Source organism: Anneissia japonica, unplaced genomic scaffold (assembly GCF_011630105.1).
Source record: "Anneissia japonica isolate Jap-2015-1 unplaced genomic scaffold, ASM1163010v1 scaffold288126_len377047_cov203, whole genome shotgun sequence".
NCBI classification, from domain to species: Eukaryota; Metazoa; Echinodermata; class Crinoidea; order Comatulida; family Comatulidae; genus Anneissia; species Anneissia japonica.
Genome location: NW_022721684.1, coordinates 35,221 through 51,133, shown reverse-complemented (window position 1 = coordinate 51,133; position 15,913 = coordinate 35,221). Strand labels below are relative to the sequence as shown.

General features: G+C 31.5%; 1 protein-coding gene across 1 annotated transcript in view; it reads right to left on the bottom strand.

Annotated features, from left to right (window-relative positions):
• LOC117111734 (inositol 1,4,5-trisphosphate receptor-like) overlaps positions 1-15,913 on the bottom strand; it is a 92,391-nt gene that overhangs the window by 75,884 nt on the left and 594 nt on the right. The window contains exons 2-3 of the mRNA XM_033254736.1: positions 15,347-15,417; positions 14,090-14,205 (exon numbers count right to left, since the gene is read on the bottom strand). Coding sequence (XP_033110627.1) covers positions 14,090-14,205; positions 15,347-15,417 — 187 coding nt within the window. The remainder of the gene's footprint in view (positions 1-14,089; positions 14,206-15,346; positions 15,418-15,913) is intronic.

Below are 15,913 nucleotides of genomic sequence, written 5' to 3'. Positions count from 1 at the left end.
TCTATATTTCAGGTATTATTATTATGCCTTATACTGTATCCCTTGACAAATTGTTGTATTATTACAGTATTTCAATTTTTTTTTTGTCTTTTATATGCCTTGAGTATTATCTGTCTTTATAAGAGGAAATTATGATACCATGTTTTAATTGTTCATAAATTTGAATAAAAAGTAGTTTTCCATGAATGTGAATAATTTATTTGTTTATATTTGTTCATTCTAGAACAAAAACAAAATCAAAGATAAATAAACAAAAAAGTATGGTACTACTAAAAGGAAATAAATTCCACTGTGGTCTATAAGTAATGTAAATCCTTTTACAGCTTTCACGGTTTATGGTTGGCCATATATATAAAGTAGCTTCTGGCCTCTTTTGAGTACAGTATGGCAATGAGCAACAAAATTGCCAAAGGAATAAAAACAGGCATGAAAATGTATTCTTTTTGAGGAAGTGTTTATGCTGCAGTATGGGAGGTGGAGAAATTCACATACTCAGCAAGGCTGAAATTCAGCATTTTAACCAGAGCATCTAAATAGTAGTAACATACCGTATACCGTATACATACCTCAAGATGGGATTTCAGTCCCTGGGGGAGCAATTAGTGAACAAACATGGAAGGAAAAATCAAATTCAATTGGGGGAAAAAACAGCATAAATGAACGAAGTGTACCAGTAATTAGTATGACCGAGAAATAAAAAATTAACCAGCTGCTCTGAACGATTAACAGCATACGGAATGATGTTTTTTTTTCATATTGCCATTAAAAACCAACATGGTAATTAAGTGATACAACCATAATGATAGATGCCAAACATACCACCACATCTATAAACATTATTCAATTTATCTTGCACATAACGAACTCGAACACATTATTCAGGCCATAAGTCTACTCTAGCGCTCCTAATTTGGTCAACAATTCATTCTTTCTTTTTCTAAATATTAAAAAGTACCATAAACTTGAGTATCAATTCATTTATTTTATAGTTTTTCTTCATCTAAACAATTACGAAGAGGATAATGCAAGTGAGAAAAGAAAATCAACTTATTCCCTGAAAGGGTTTGCCTACCATACTAAAAAGTCATTGTTATCGGTACTATTAGAAATGCCTTTTAAAACACAAACAACAAAATCTGGTGTTCGAAATACATTGCTCTTTTAAATAATTTTTTTCATTTTACAAATGAAACAGACATAATTTTTATACCATAATATTTATTTGGATAGAGATAAATCTTCAATTTTGATTGATAAAATTAGTTTAGATTAAATGACTGTGACAACAATTTTAATGACTATTTCACATCCGATTGGCAACCTTAAAAATGGATTTCACGGAATTTATATTCAACACAAAATTAATCTGCCATTGCAAGATATAATAGTGAGATTCCATGGAATAATTTTGGATACCTATATAATAAGAGGCAAGCAACGTCGAACACCAACTTTACTTTTCCGTGTAATCTTATTAATTTTAGCAGACTGTGCACAATATAAGCGCTGTGCTTAATTTCTCATGATGTTGATGTAACTTGAGAGGTTTATTTTATGAAGAAATAACAACCGATATGCAACTTCTAGATGAAACCGCATCGGGTCAATAATCAACAGATATGTTTGTCGTCATTATACCTTTTCAGACAAGCCGCATAATTGTAATTATGCAGAAATTACATCATAATATGGGTCTTTTTTTGTTTGTTTTTTTTGGTCTGAAAGGTTCAGGCCAGCAATATACTAGTATTTTCCCATTTACCTTGAACCCTAGTAAAGTCATTGTAATATTCTGTTACAATATGTAATGGCTTGTTTCAGAAAAAAAGTAGGCATATTCCCACTAATATTACTAATGCTTTTTAAATGATCTATTAACAAAAAAACAAAAAACAGTTAATTAAATTCTAGGTGTACAGTATACTACTACTACTGTACACTTGTGACGATTTTTTTTTAAATTGGCATATCATAAACTTTTAATTATCATTATTATTTTTGAAAACTGAAGAATATACATCAACTGAAAATTAAACATACTGAGCTTAGAGAGTCATTAAAAATCCGAATGAAGAACCAAGTCTGCAGATAAATAGAATATTCCAAGGTTGTCTATTCATTAATGGACTAATTAGAGTAGATTCTGTATGAATAATGAGTGTAGTAACGACATACAAAGCAAAGATATTACATGCACTTTAAGTCAAGGTAGCATCTGTGAAGTATAAAGAAATATGCCAACAATGCTCTACTTTGATCATAGACTTTGTGCACAGCTAATGGGAATTTTTTTGTTTCATGATTGAAGATTTAAAATTCATCAACTTTTATTGCAGTAAATTCAAATTTAGTGTTAAAAGTGCCATTTACATCCATCTACAGTAGAAGTGCCACAGACACAAAATTTCTACCATGGTTAGGGCTGAGTTAGTCAGATCCCTCCATCTGTACAATTGCCTTTCTAAACCCCCTCTATTTAAAATTCCTAGATCTGCTACTCCGATGAATTTATTTGAAGAAATCTTCAAGAAATCTTATATTGCTATTCAATATTGTTCAAAGAGGTTAGCAAATACAGAGTTACACATTTAACAAATGAAAACAATTTAATATAGTTGAATAAAACACACTAAACTAAATTTCTCTTTAAAAAGTGTTGGTCTTCACTTGAAAAGTATTACATATAGTAAGGAGCACTTCATATATTAAAAAACAAATAAATTAAATTAATGATTATATGAATATAATACTGTACTTTATCGGTGTATTTATCACATAATTTGTTTAAATTACAATAGTTCAAACATCTTGTAAGGTGTACAGGTAGTTTAATATAAAAAGAATACATTGTTTCCCTAAATCATCCAATCACAGTTATTAAGACCTTTGGATGTTTACATTTTAAAATAGAGATTTAGGATAAGACGATGGTTCACCTAGAATTATCATGTGAACAACTTAAAAGAAAAAAGGTATATATCAAGAGAAGATTTTTCATCTCAACTACGTTTGTTTTGATGATGCTAAAATTAAATTAAATTACATAATTGTGATAGACATCATTGCTAGCAAATGCACTTATAATAAACGTTTTGGCCAAGAGCAATCTACCACATTAGAATCAAGCTGACAAGAATATCTGACAGGTTCCCAATAATTATGAGCAAGGGTCACAGGTGGTATGTTCAATTTATTTATTGACTTTTATACAGGCTATATTTAAGCCACTGGTAACTGCAGTGGTTTTTAAGAACTCTCATCTATAAATAATTTCAATCAATGTAAACATAAAGGTAATCCCACATTCATACTGAACGTAGGGGAATGAGCTGTTAGTGTTAGCCAATTGTACTAACCCTCAGCATTTATACTCCTGGGTCAACGAACACAAGCGAAATGCACAGCAAAGTTTCAAGTCCCGACCTTGAGTTTGAGAAACTGAATCTCAACTGATGCACCAATCACTGTATGGTACACAAATTAAATTTTATGGTCTACAAAGTTTACTTTAAACATCAATCAGGGGGGCACTTTCCCACCTAAAAAATGTTTTTCCCCCTCCCCCAGGTTTTTCCACCAAAAAAAGATTTTCTCAGGGAGAAAAAAAAAATGTATTTTCTACATATTAGTAAATTATCTATATATATATCGATTAAATAAGCCTCTGAAAACCCTAAATTGTCATATTTTTTTTCTGCCCCGTGGACCACTTTCAAAAATTTTTAATTGATGCTTGACCACACCCAATTTGCTCTTGTCGGGAATCTTCCCCCAAAATTGTACCTTGCCTCTCACTTGCCCCCCCCCCCCCCCCCCGGATTTGAGACATTGGCACCGCCACTGCAGATAAACCTATTATTATTAAATAAATAAATATTATACATATATCCTTATTGTATTTTTAATTTTATTGCCTTTATTGATTGTCTATTGTACTGTATGTGTTGCTGGGCCGTGGAGGATGACAATGCTTTTGCACTTATTAGGTCATCCAGGGTAGAAGAAGAAAAAAATACAAATTTTAAACAATATTGATGGGCTCACATTAATATGTCAATGCATGTGAAAAAGTAAAAAACCCTGAGCTGTGTAGCCACATGCTACCTATAATAGGGTGCTTTCGATTCTACGACCACCTCAGGATGTAGAAAGCAATGTCACTAAAAGTGACAACGTTTAAGTTCTCCTCGTCACATAGATTCTAGGATGCAATTTGAAAAAAAATAATAGAGAACGTAAGACCCCAGTAGGATGATCACCCATAAGTGATTTTATTCTAGCGTTTCATCGTCGCGCAAAACGAAAGCTCCCTAATACTGAGTCTCAGAATTATAATGAATGCCGAGTCTGAATTTTAAGAGTTTTTTTTATTTGTATATTAAGTGTATGTTGCAGGTATTAACCTCAGGTCATTACAATGAAATTGAATACTGACACAGAGCAAAACCTGCTCACAATTTGGTGCTGGATAATCTGATAATAACTAAGTATATTCGACTAGATTCTGTATTAATAATGCTGTAATAACAACACACACAACCAAGAAATTATGCAAACTTTAATTCACGGTATCATTTGTAAAGTACAAAGAAAAATGCCAACAAGGCTCTATAATGAACATAGATTTTGTGTGTTACTAGCTAAAGAGAATTTTGTGTAACTTCAAGATTGAAAATTTAACATTCAAGAACTTTTATTGCTCTATAAAATATTTGTTATGCTTAGTAGATAAAATGACATTAAAACGACAAGTGACGCATTTACAATATTATAAATGAATAAAATGGAAAAAGATAAATATAAGAGAAATTTTAATTTAAAAAAAAAATTTTGTTTAGATTTAATTTGCACATAGAATGGTTTCTGAGAGAATTAATAATTTAATGTGCACCTAATTCCCGCAAGTTAATTCAAAATTTATGTTATATCATGGAATTTATGATTAATTCATTCATTTAAAAAAAATGAAAGATCACCTTTCATCAAACAATATTACTATCATCTTTATATTACATGAAAATTGATTAATCGTGAAATGATGAAACTAAATTGTGTCATCGTCATGATGTCAAAAATCATGTTCAGTTTAAAGTAACAATATCAAATGACAAATCATTTTAAGATCAGATAAACATATTATATATTAAATATTAATGGGCCCACATTAATATATGTATGCATGTGAAAAAGTAAACATGCTAAGCTCTGTAGCCATGATTTGCTGGGGCCACTTGCTAACTATGAGGCCAAATAAAAAAAATTATTGTGTAGGCCTACAAAAATATACTATGTAAATTTAAGTTCAGCATTTTATTTATTTTATTTTTGCTACAACAAAAAATATTTTGTTAATGAGCTAAAAAGATGGTAGGCAATGTGACAGTGTCATGCGACATTTTCTCTTCAATATAGATTTAAAAGTGGTCTTTGTTGTACTTTTGTGTATTTTCTTACTTTTTAGGCACGAACACATTATCGGTAAAAACTTTTCCTACCGACCTACCCACTTTTTGGATTTTTCTAAAACGTGACCAACACAAGAATTTTTTTTTTTTTGGCCTTATACTGAATGTCAGAACTATAATGAATGTCAAGGCTGGAAGTTACCGTTTTTTTATTTGTTTTTTAAGTGCAGGGTTTACAGGTACAGTACTATAATAACTCCAGGTCATTTAATACAATGAAGTTAACTGCTGACACAGAGCAAAAACTGCTCAATTTGGTGCTGTAGGCCTACTGTATTTCTTGTTAACCTATATGTATATTACATGTCTGACACAGGGGTTCCAAGATGGAAGAAGTCATTTCCGGAAGATTTGTTTAAAACAAGCTTTCCAATCATCCCTGACTTCTGTAGTAAAACATGCAGATTTAATGAATATATGCGGGAGATTCAGTTGCGACTAACATGAGACTTAGGACCCCTTCTGACAGTTGCTCTTTCATTTCCTAAATACAGTTTTAAAAACTAAAGAATACATAACATGTTCATTTGTTTAACATATTATTCTATTTACAGAATACAGAAATCATGTGATTAAAAAAACATTAACATGCAGTACAGGATGGAAACCTCATTTTACAGCTTTTGTAGGAAGTAGTGTTAAGACTTAAAAATAATTATGGTGCTGTACAGTATAATATGAATCCAAGACCCTGAGATCAGATGGCAAGCACAATGAGGCCAAACTCTATACTGAACAACTAATACTTAGATGCAAAAGGGTCCCAGCCACCTTTCCCCACCCCCAAATATAAAAAAAAAAAACCCCAAAAGTTACGGTACTGTACATTCAAATTTAGTGTTAAAAGTGCCATTTACGGCCATCTACAGTAGAAGCGCCACAGACACAAAATTTCTACCATGGTTAGGGCTGAGTTAGTCAGATCCCTCCATCTGTACAATTGCCTTTCTAAACCCCCTCTATTTAAAATTCCTAGATCTGCTACTCCGATGAATTTATTTGAAGAAATCTTCAAGAAATCTTATATTGCTATTCAATATTGTTCAAAGAGGTTAGCAAATACAGAGTTACACATTTAACAAATGAAAACAATTTAATATAGTTGAATAAAACACACTAAACTAAATTTCTATTTAAAAAGCGTTAGTCTTCACTTGAAAAGTGTTACATACAGTAAGGAGCACTTCATATATTAGAAAACAAATAAATTAAATTAATGATTATATGAATATAATACTGTACTTTATCGGTGTATTTATCACATAATTTGTTTATAAAATTACAATAGTTCAAGCATCTTGTAAGGTGTACAGGTAGTTTAATATAAAAAGAATACATTGTTTCCCTAAATCATCCAATCACAGTTATTAAGAGCTTTGGATGTTTACATTTTAAAATAGAGATTTAGGATAAGACAATGGTTCACCTAAAATTATCATGTGAACAACTTAAAAGACTAGTCCTAAAGGTATAATATCAAGAGAAGATTTTTCATCTCAATTACTGTACGTTTGTTTTGAGGATACTAAAATTTAATTAAATTACATAATTGTGATAGACATCATTGCTAGCAAATGCACTTATAGTAAACGTTTTGGCCAAGAGCAATCTATCACATTGGAATCAAGCTGACAAGAATATCTGACAGGTTCCCAATAATTATGAGCAAGGGTCACAGGTGGTGTGTTCAATTTATTTATTGACTTTTATACAGGCTATATTTAAGCCACTGGTAACTGCAGTGGTTTTTAAGAACTCTCATCTATAAATAATTTCAATCAATGTAAACATAAAGGTAATCCCACATTCATACTGAACGTAGGGGAATGAGCTGTTAGCCGATTGTAATAACCCTCAGCATTTATACTCCTGGGTCAACGAACACAAGCGAAATGCACAGCAAAGTTTTGAGTCCCGACCTTGAGTTTGAGAAACTGAATCTCAACCGATGCACCAATCACTGTATGGTACACAAATTAAGTTTATGGTCTACAAAGTTTACTTTAAACATCAATCAATTTAACCAGTTCACTTGTAAAGCTTCCATCATTGCACAATGTTCATCAATGTCCATACATTAGTCTAGATGAGGCTAATGGAGGGGTTTTTGTAGGGGAGTGTGATGAGTAGCAATTAATACAGTATTAGCATTCATGAGGATGATGTGAATCGATGAATATTTGTGGCAAAGACAAGCCAAACCAGTCACTCGTCGCAAACATTGATTTTGAGTTATTAATGTAGGTTTAAAGAGGAAAAACGAGAGCTGGTAAAAAAATCATTTAAATATGACATTTCCTTATGAAGCTACAAGCGTTAACACATACTATTTAAAGAACAACGAGAAATCCTCCTTCAAAGTTTATTTTGGGCATTTCTCATGCAGAAACTATCATCAAATCCTTAAAAAGTGTTGATTTCACATTGAAAATGGGGAAAATGAAAGCATAGCATGATAAAGGTTAGTTTAGTGCAATAAAATATATTTTTTTAAATTTGACATTCCAGCATGTTTTAGCCATTTTCTCTAAAACACGATTTGCGACGAGTGACTGGTTTGGCTGGTCTTTGCCACATTTAAGAAATATTGCTGGCAAAAAATTTGCATACAATGTAGTTTGTATGCAGTTTTGATGTAGCATGTATAATGTCGGTGATATATCTTTTTACACTAATCTTTTTTTTTAAATGTTTTTAATGGATCTGTACATAAATATTTTAATGAATTTTCAGTGAATTATTACAACTCAGGAAAACAAATTTCATGTATTTTTTATGTGATTGATACAATAAATCTAAATGTGAGTAAATTAAAATATAGAGCAAGATTATTTTTCTCTTTAGAAGTTGAATATTAAGTTTTAGTATTTAAGATTATAACTTACAGTTTCTGAAATTTTATGACCTAACTGTATTTTTTCATCTTTATCCTTTGGATTTTTTTTTTCATTTATCTTTGGTTCGCTATACGCCAGTGCAAAACACATTTCTTTGCAAATGACAAGACAAATATGAATGAGGCCTACATCTTGTCATAATAATTCAGCTTTAATATACAGCCTATGTAGGCCTACTCAACATTACAACATAAATCAATTGAAAATTGAACTAAATAATCCTCCTACTTCTATCTAGATTTAGAAAGTAATCCTCCTCCTTAGCAGTAAGTATACTTTACTGTTAACTCTGTAAACTCAACAGCTACTGTATGTGTTTACTTTAATACTGGAGGTACTATTATTTTATCTTCTCATAAGCCCCAAAAAAATGTTGTTGCCCAAGTGTAGCAACTGGAATTCACAATTCACAACAATCAACTCTTATCATTTTTATGTAACGATTGCACAAATACTTTGCCAATTCATACAAAAACTTTTCCAGTAAAATGTTTATGATATTTGGTCAGTAGGGCTTGGACAACACAAGGTCTTTTTTCAACTTAAAATTGTTATATTTTCTGCCCTCTGGAATAAAAAGCAATAAATACATGCCTAAAATAGAAAATGCCACCATGCCAACTCGTACAACAGGTATGGGGTTCGCAAGATAGATAAAATCGACTTGAATCATCGAGTACTTTAATTTAAGTTTGAGTACTTTTAATTTTAAGTTTGCCAATTATAATTCACCATTTACAATTTCCAAAAACATTAATGATGTCATCATCCAAAAATATTGATTGATGGTTCATTAAAATCGTGAATATGTAATCGAGTTCTACTTGCACTATCTCCTTTTTGTCATAATTTCATTAAGTAGCTCAATCATTAAGTCAAAAATAAATCTTCTCGTTATCATATTAAATACTGTTACTTAATACTAATTGGCTTCAAGATGATGAACTCCATTAGATATGAACTATTTAAAGACAATATCTATTACACTTGTTCTTATTTGTTCTTATCCTGAAAATTATAAACTCCAAGTACTACAAAATAGAGCAGCGAAAACAATAACTCGAAATTCCAGATATGATTCCAGTTCACAGGCACTAAGAGACTTAAATTGGCCAAATTAAAATTATAAACTCCAAGTATTACTTACAACTCCTAATATTCATACTTTTATAATCTGACTAAAACTGACAGGATTAAAATATTTTAAATAATGAACAAAAAACTTAAAACTGTTCTACATTGTCATGACATCACTTTTTAGTCTTTATAATATTAATATTTTTGTATTTTACTTTTCTTTGATTTTACTTTTGATTGACATCTCAGTATGTATTTCAACATGTATGTTGGGTCTAGGAAACTGAGCTAAGTTTTGTGGGAACGCTATAAAATTTGTTATTACTGTACTCATTTCTGAGCTGTTATGGCCAAAGAATGTGTTTTTTTTTTTTTAAATTGACTTTTTTTCTTTTTTGATCCTGTAAGCTATGGTCATTGGGGTCTGGAAAGGCTGATTAGCCTGTTTGGGGGCTTGCCTTGTTTGATAATGTTGTTTGTTTTTATAATGATATGGTTTACTGCGTTGGCTGCAGGTGCTTAATTCTTTTATGCTTTTTTTGGAATGTAACACTGTAATTTTTGTGAATCCTAAGTGAAAATTGTGATTAAACATCTGCCACAAAATGCTATTAAACAGTCATAAACTGTCACTGTAGTCTTAACTGGTCGATTATAGCCAGTTTTATCACAAACACATACTGTCTTATGAGCCGCTAAAGTAAGGTGGTTAGTCTCAATTATTCCAATCACATGCCTTACCAGCAACATTGAAATACGTCATACAAATTTGCAACTAAGCTCATTGCACAAATATTATGAAGAAAACTAAGTCCTCTAGCTTATAAACTTTTACCCCTGTCCCGATTATCAGCAGCTAGGTGCTAATACAGTTTCATAACAATCCTCCCATAAGTCTAATATTTTTTTTAGTGGTTTCAACAAGATTGGAAGTATGTGTCCCCAACTTCTGTCAAAATAAACAATGCCATCCGTCCATTTTTTTTGTAATGATTTTTACTCTAGTAATTTTTTATAGTAAATAGAACAAAAAATGAACTTTAAATTCATCAATGTCATATTGGAGGTTATTTTTATTGAAATGAGAAATTCTATGTTGAGATGATTTTTTTTTTTTTTTTTTTGGGGGGGGGGGGAGTTGTCAAAATTCGACTCAGATCTATATTCCAAGGTCCTCAGTAAATGACATGTTTCTCAGAAGCTTCATGGTGTAGACATTAAAAGCAATTTCTCTGCACAATTGTTGTCCTGTATGTAGGCCTAAATGACAATACAACAGAATCAGGTAATTGTTCCTTGTCATCGTAATCACAGTCTCACAGTCTCATTTGGATATAACCTTCAAACCATGATGCGTAGTGGCCTCCAAATATCTAAATCTGTCATTATTTAGCATGGTTTCCATAAAATTGCTATAAGCATAAATTTTCAGATAATAATATTATCAGGTTCAAACGAATGTATTAATAATTTGTAAGATACATACTTTGTGTGTTGTATTTTACTATTGTTTACTGCTGAATGAATATAAGATATGAAAAAAAATGAAATAAAAAGACAAACATTCTGTTTAATACCTAATGAATGAAACTTCCTAATGATAAAATCAAAACTGAAAACTCTTATGACAATAAGAAATTTCTGAGTAGAACTTCAAGTAAATTCAAATTTAAAACAATTGATAAAAAATTATGGCAATTTATAGCTATTATATTAACAATTAATAATCACATTTTGATCCAGCCCTGAGCAAATTACAGAAAGGAAGTTGAATTTAAAATGCTAATATCTCTGTTCTGTACATGTTATGTGATAGTCATGTGATTCAGAAAAATGGTTTCTGTACATATATATTCACACAACAAAGTACTACAAAAATGAAGTCCTGGAAACTTATCTAATATTACAGCCAAGCTCGAGAGGAAACAATGTTTGATGGTTAAATGTATTTTCTAATGCATGCAGTGAAGCAGTGACTATAAGAAATAATAAAAGAACAGCTAATAAGATACAGATTTTAGAAAATCTGAAAACTAGGAAATAAACCAATTGCACAAATTTGTACTGATCATTTCATAAAAACCCCAAATTATGACAATAACAACAATTTAAACAGGAAACTGAATGTACAGTAACAAAGATGCGAGTTTCCAACTCGCAACTCGCATTTTCCAACTCTCAAACTCGCAACTCGCATTTTTCAACTTGCAACTTGCACAAAAGAAACCCTCACAGTAACAACAAACCTGATCTCTACAGGCCAAAAACAAAATATGAAATTTAAATCATTCCAAATTATTCAACAACTACAAAGAATTGGAGTTTTGGACAGAAAAAAACCACCTGAAATATTTTGAAACTTGACCAAGGCTCTAGGTGGACAGCCACCCCCTCCCTCTTCACACCATCAGCATTTAACTAAAGTACTGCTTTTAATTTTTTGTACGGACATTGGACATCAATGTAGGACAGAATATCAGAGATTTTATTGATCTACCTGTACCTAACACAATTATTGAGTGAGGGAATTCCCTAAATGGAAGACAAAGCATTTTATTATTAACGAATCAGTAAACTAGGTCTCGCTGTCAAATAAACATTAATCAATTTACAGCTAACTCAAATGTGGGAAGTCTGATTGTTTTGTACTTTCATCATTTGGGTTTTAAATGGGTTAATTAACATTTAACATGAGATACTAAACCAACATTTTTGGGAACATACTCTATTAATGGAGTGGAGTTGAATAGCTTGGTGGTTAAGATGCTTAATTGCCTTCCAATTCCAGGGTCCTGGGTTTAATTCCTGTCTGCGCTGCAGGATTTTTTTCTCACGACCAAAATAACTCCACTCCCTAAGCCTTATATTTAGATTTAGTTTGTGTAAAACATCGTGTGTGGATGTTTGTCTTGTGTAAGGAATTGTCACCTACAGGACAGTGATAAACATGTTATTCGCTATTGACAATCCTTGGTCACGCATGAGTTGTGTGCCCAAATAAATAATAATAATAATCTACATAATGGGCAAATAGATGAATTAAAAAATACCAATAAACATTGTCAGTGCATGAAGTCTCTCCTCTGATATAAACAAACACCAACAATTCAGGAATTTAAAAAGCTTACCCCTGTATTTTATTATTATCATTTACTATTATCATTTTACTTATATAGCGCCTTTTCTTTGTACTGACTGCAGATACAAAGCGCTTTCCTTGGTCATTGGGTCCACATGCTTAAGTGTTGCTGCTGGTAATCAGTGCAGGAGCAGGCAACCCCACCAGGTACCCATTTATACTCCTGGGTAGAGAGAAGCAATGCAGATAAAGTGCCTTGCTCAAGGACACAAGCGAAATGTACAGCGAGGGATTGAAGCCCTGACCTCGAGGTTGGGAGAGCAATCCATTCAACAATCTGGTATAATAATTGTACAGTTTCTGTGAATTGCCAACATAGAAAGCATAGATGAGTTTTTTGTGACAGTGACACAATTCTAATAATATGGGAATAAAGTTTTTATGGGACAAAAATATGGCTACATGCTCGTCGTAGCCAATCACAAAAAAAAAATAAGGCTTATAATGATTTTTGTTATTTTCAAAAATGTGGTTTGATGCCGATTAAGGTCCAATGATTGTTATTAAGTTTAAATACGTACTTAAAAAAGAGCAAAATACCAGCATTTTGTTTACAAATACGGAAACACTAAACTGTCAATCATCTTAAAAACTACATAATCAAAATTTAATAACACTGTATACAAAATTCTAAAAAAAATTGTATAAACATTAAAGCAAAAGTTGAATAGCAAAAAAATTGCTTTTAAAAAATTAGGATTAGAGTAAGAATAACATTAGCTAAATAACACTCAAAAAAGAAAAATCAAGAATAAAATTTGTAAACATTTCACAAAAACTTATTAACAGCAAATTGCAAATCACAAGATGAACATTGTAAGAATGTCACCTAAAGGTTCAAGTCTATATAAATTTAAGAATTGATTTTCACATATCAATTTGCATTAACAGTTGAAATTGCATAGCTGTTGGTACTCTTGGAATCGAAGATTGACATTTCCACTGTTTAAACATGAACTCTTCGTGATGATCAGATTTGATGACTTAATTAAAATTCTTATAATAACTACAGATAGTACAGTAGTTTGATTGTTGGAATAAAATTTTAATTGATTCAAGTAAATGTATCTGGTACCTTTAGAGTACACTACATTTTTTACTTCAGTCCATTTGATACTTGGCATTTTACTTCCATACACGCACCTGATCAAACACACGCTAAAAATACACTTTGGCAGAAACGTCAGAACAGAAATCTTAGCAGATCGTAAAATTTAATGGTTACATTCTTTATGGCAACAACTGTTGCACTGCTTGTTGCAACAGCAATTATAGAATTAAGAACAAATACATAGCATTGTTTGCAATGAAAATGTTTGCAGATGTAGTATAAATCATACTTCTTTTTTTTTTATTACTTTTTTCCACCCAGGAATAAAAAGAGGATAATACACCGAAAGCCTAATGACGCAAAATTATAGAATGCTCTAGTAGGAAGCTGAAGAAAATGTCAAGAGTACGTAGACTAAGAAAATATACATATAATTATAAATACAGATTGTAGACTATACCTGTAGTTTAGTCAATAGTGCAGCATCGGATGCTGAGTTTATGTGAGGCTTGGCTGCTTTTCGGAATTGTTTCTGAGCCGCATAACGATTCATTGGCCATATTTTGAAAAGGCAATCTAGAATAAAACCAAACCAAATACATTACTTGATAATGTTATCAATGGGATCATAAGCATATCTGTATCTAAGGCCGGGCACAAACTTTGTTGGTCAACGATCTGCCGATGAATCCGTCCCTACTCTGTGTGTGAACTTTACGACACAAAGCTGTTGATTTTCAATCACAGACTGAGATGATCGTTCATTTTCCGGATTATCATATCATGTGGCATCCCCATGGAAATGTGTCGGTCATCCGTAGGTCAACAGAGTTTGTGTGACCAGTATACTATACAATATGACTGTGAGAGTTTGAATATAATGATAATGAAGCTGACATTTGTGATGACTATACTGTACATAGCTTTGAACAGATTCTTCAGGGTTTTTCATGTAATACAATGTTCTTGTTAGCAATCCAATTACAATATGTACTTACAATCTACGATGTCAAGATTGGATGCAAAATGTCACAGATCTTAATAATATTTACTGTAATTAGATCTTTAAAAAGACAATTATCTCACTGATGGTGATAATGGAAGGAATTGTAATTAATTAATAATGATGAATAATGAACATGATGTTAGAAATGATGATGCTAAATAATGAAGATACATAATGATGGCAGTGATAGATAACAATGTTGAAATTAATGATGATGAACAATGACGATCCAATGATAATGAATAATAATTAATGACATCAGTGATGATGACAGATTAATAAAGATAAATAATGATATTAATCACCCAAAATTATGATAATTAGCTTTAAATAAATTGCATTTCAGCTCTCCAGATAAAAACACAAGAGCAGCAATGGAAATTAATGCAGTGACGGATCGATAGAGGTGAATGTTGCATTCCTTCGACTCCGTACAACTTTCACTCCTCCCCTCCACTCTCCCCTTCAATCCGCTCGCCCTCCTTAGTTAAGAAAATGGCAAAATCTTTGCACCTCCATAATAGGTAATGGAACAACTTCAAAACACATTCCTACCCCTCCTCTCGGGTCATAGGTCCTTTATTGGCATTTCACTTCTAACAGTTTGGCCAACTAAGCTGTCATACTTAATATGGGTCATATATTTTATGATTGTCATTGACATAAATGATGGTTGCATTGCAGTGACAATGTGGATGACAATGGTCTCACCTCTGAATTTCTTAGGAGGATTTCTGATGTCACCTGCATCTGGCTGAACAACGCACCTGTCATCAACCAAACTAAATAAAAGAAAACACCAAAGCAAAAAAGGATATGAAATTTGGGAAAAACATAACTGCTGAGTGGAAGAGAATCACTTGGTATATTAAATATTGACAAAAAAAGAATTGAAAAAGTATACAATTAATTTTTACATAAATATTTTTATTAAAAATCCTATTGTATCCTCATTCCTATATGTTTGATATACTGTATCATTACCTGGAAAGTGAATGAAATAAAATAAAAAATAAATAAAATTGTCATATAAAATCAAAGCAATTTGATGATATCTTAAAATGAGTCAAAGTTCCCATTAAAGTGGGTTTTAGTAATATAATAATAATAATAATAATAATAATAATAATAATAATAATAATAATAATAATAATAATAATAATAATTCTTTTGGCTTTTAGGCAAGGTCAAGTCATTAGTTCAGCCTTTTGCAATCGTTTTTTTGGTCAAAGTATTGATCTTTTTATTAATTGGTTTAAGGTCTTTGCTTATTTGTTT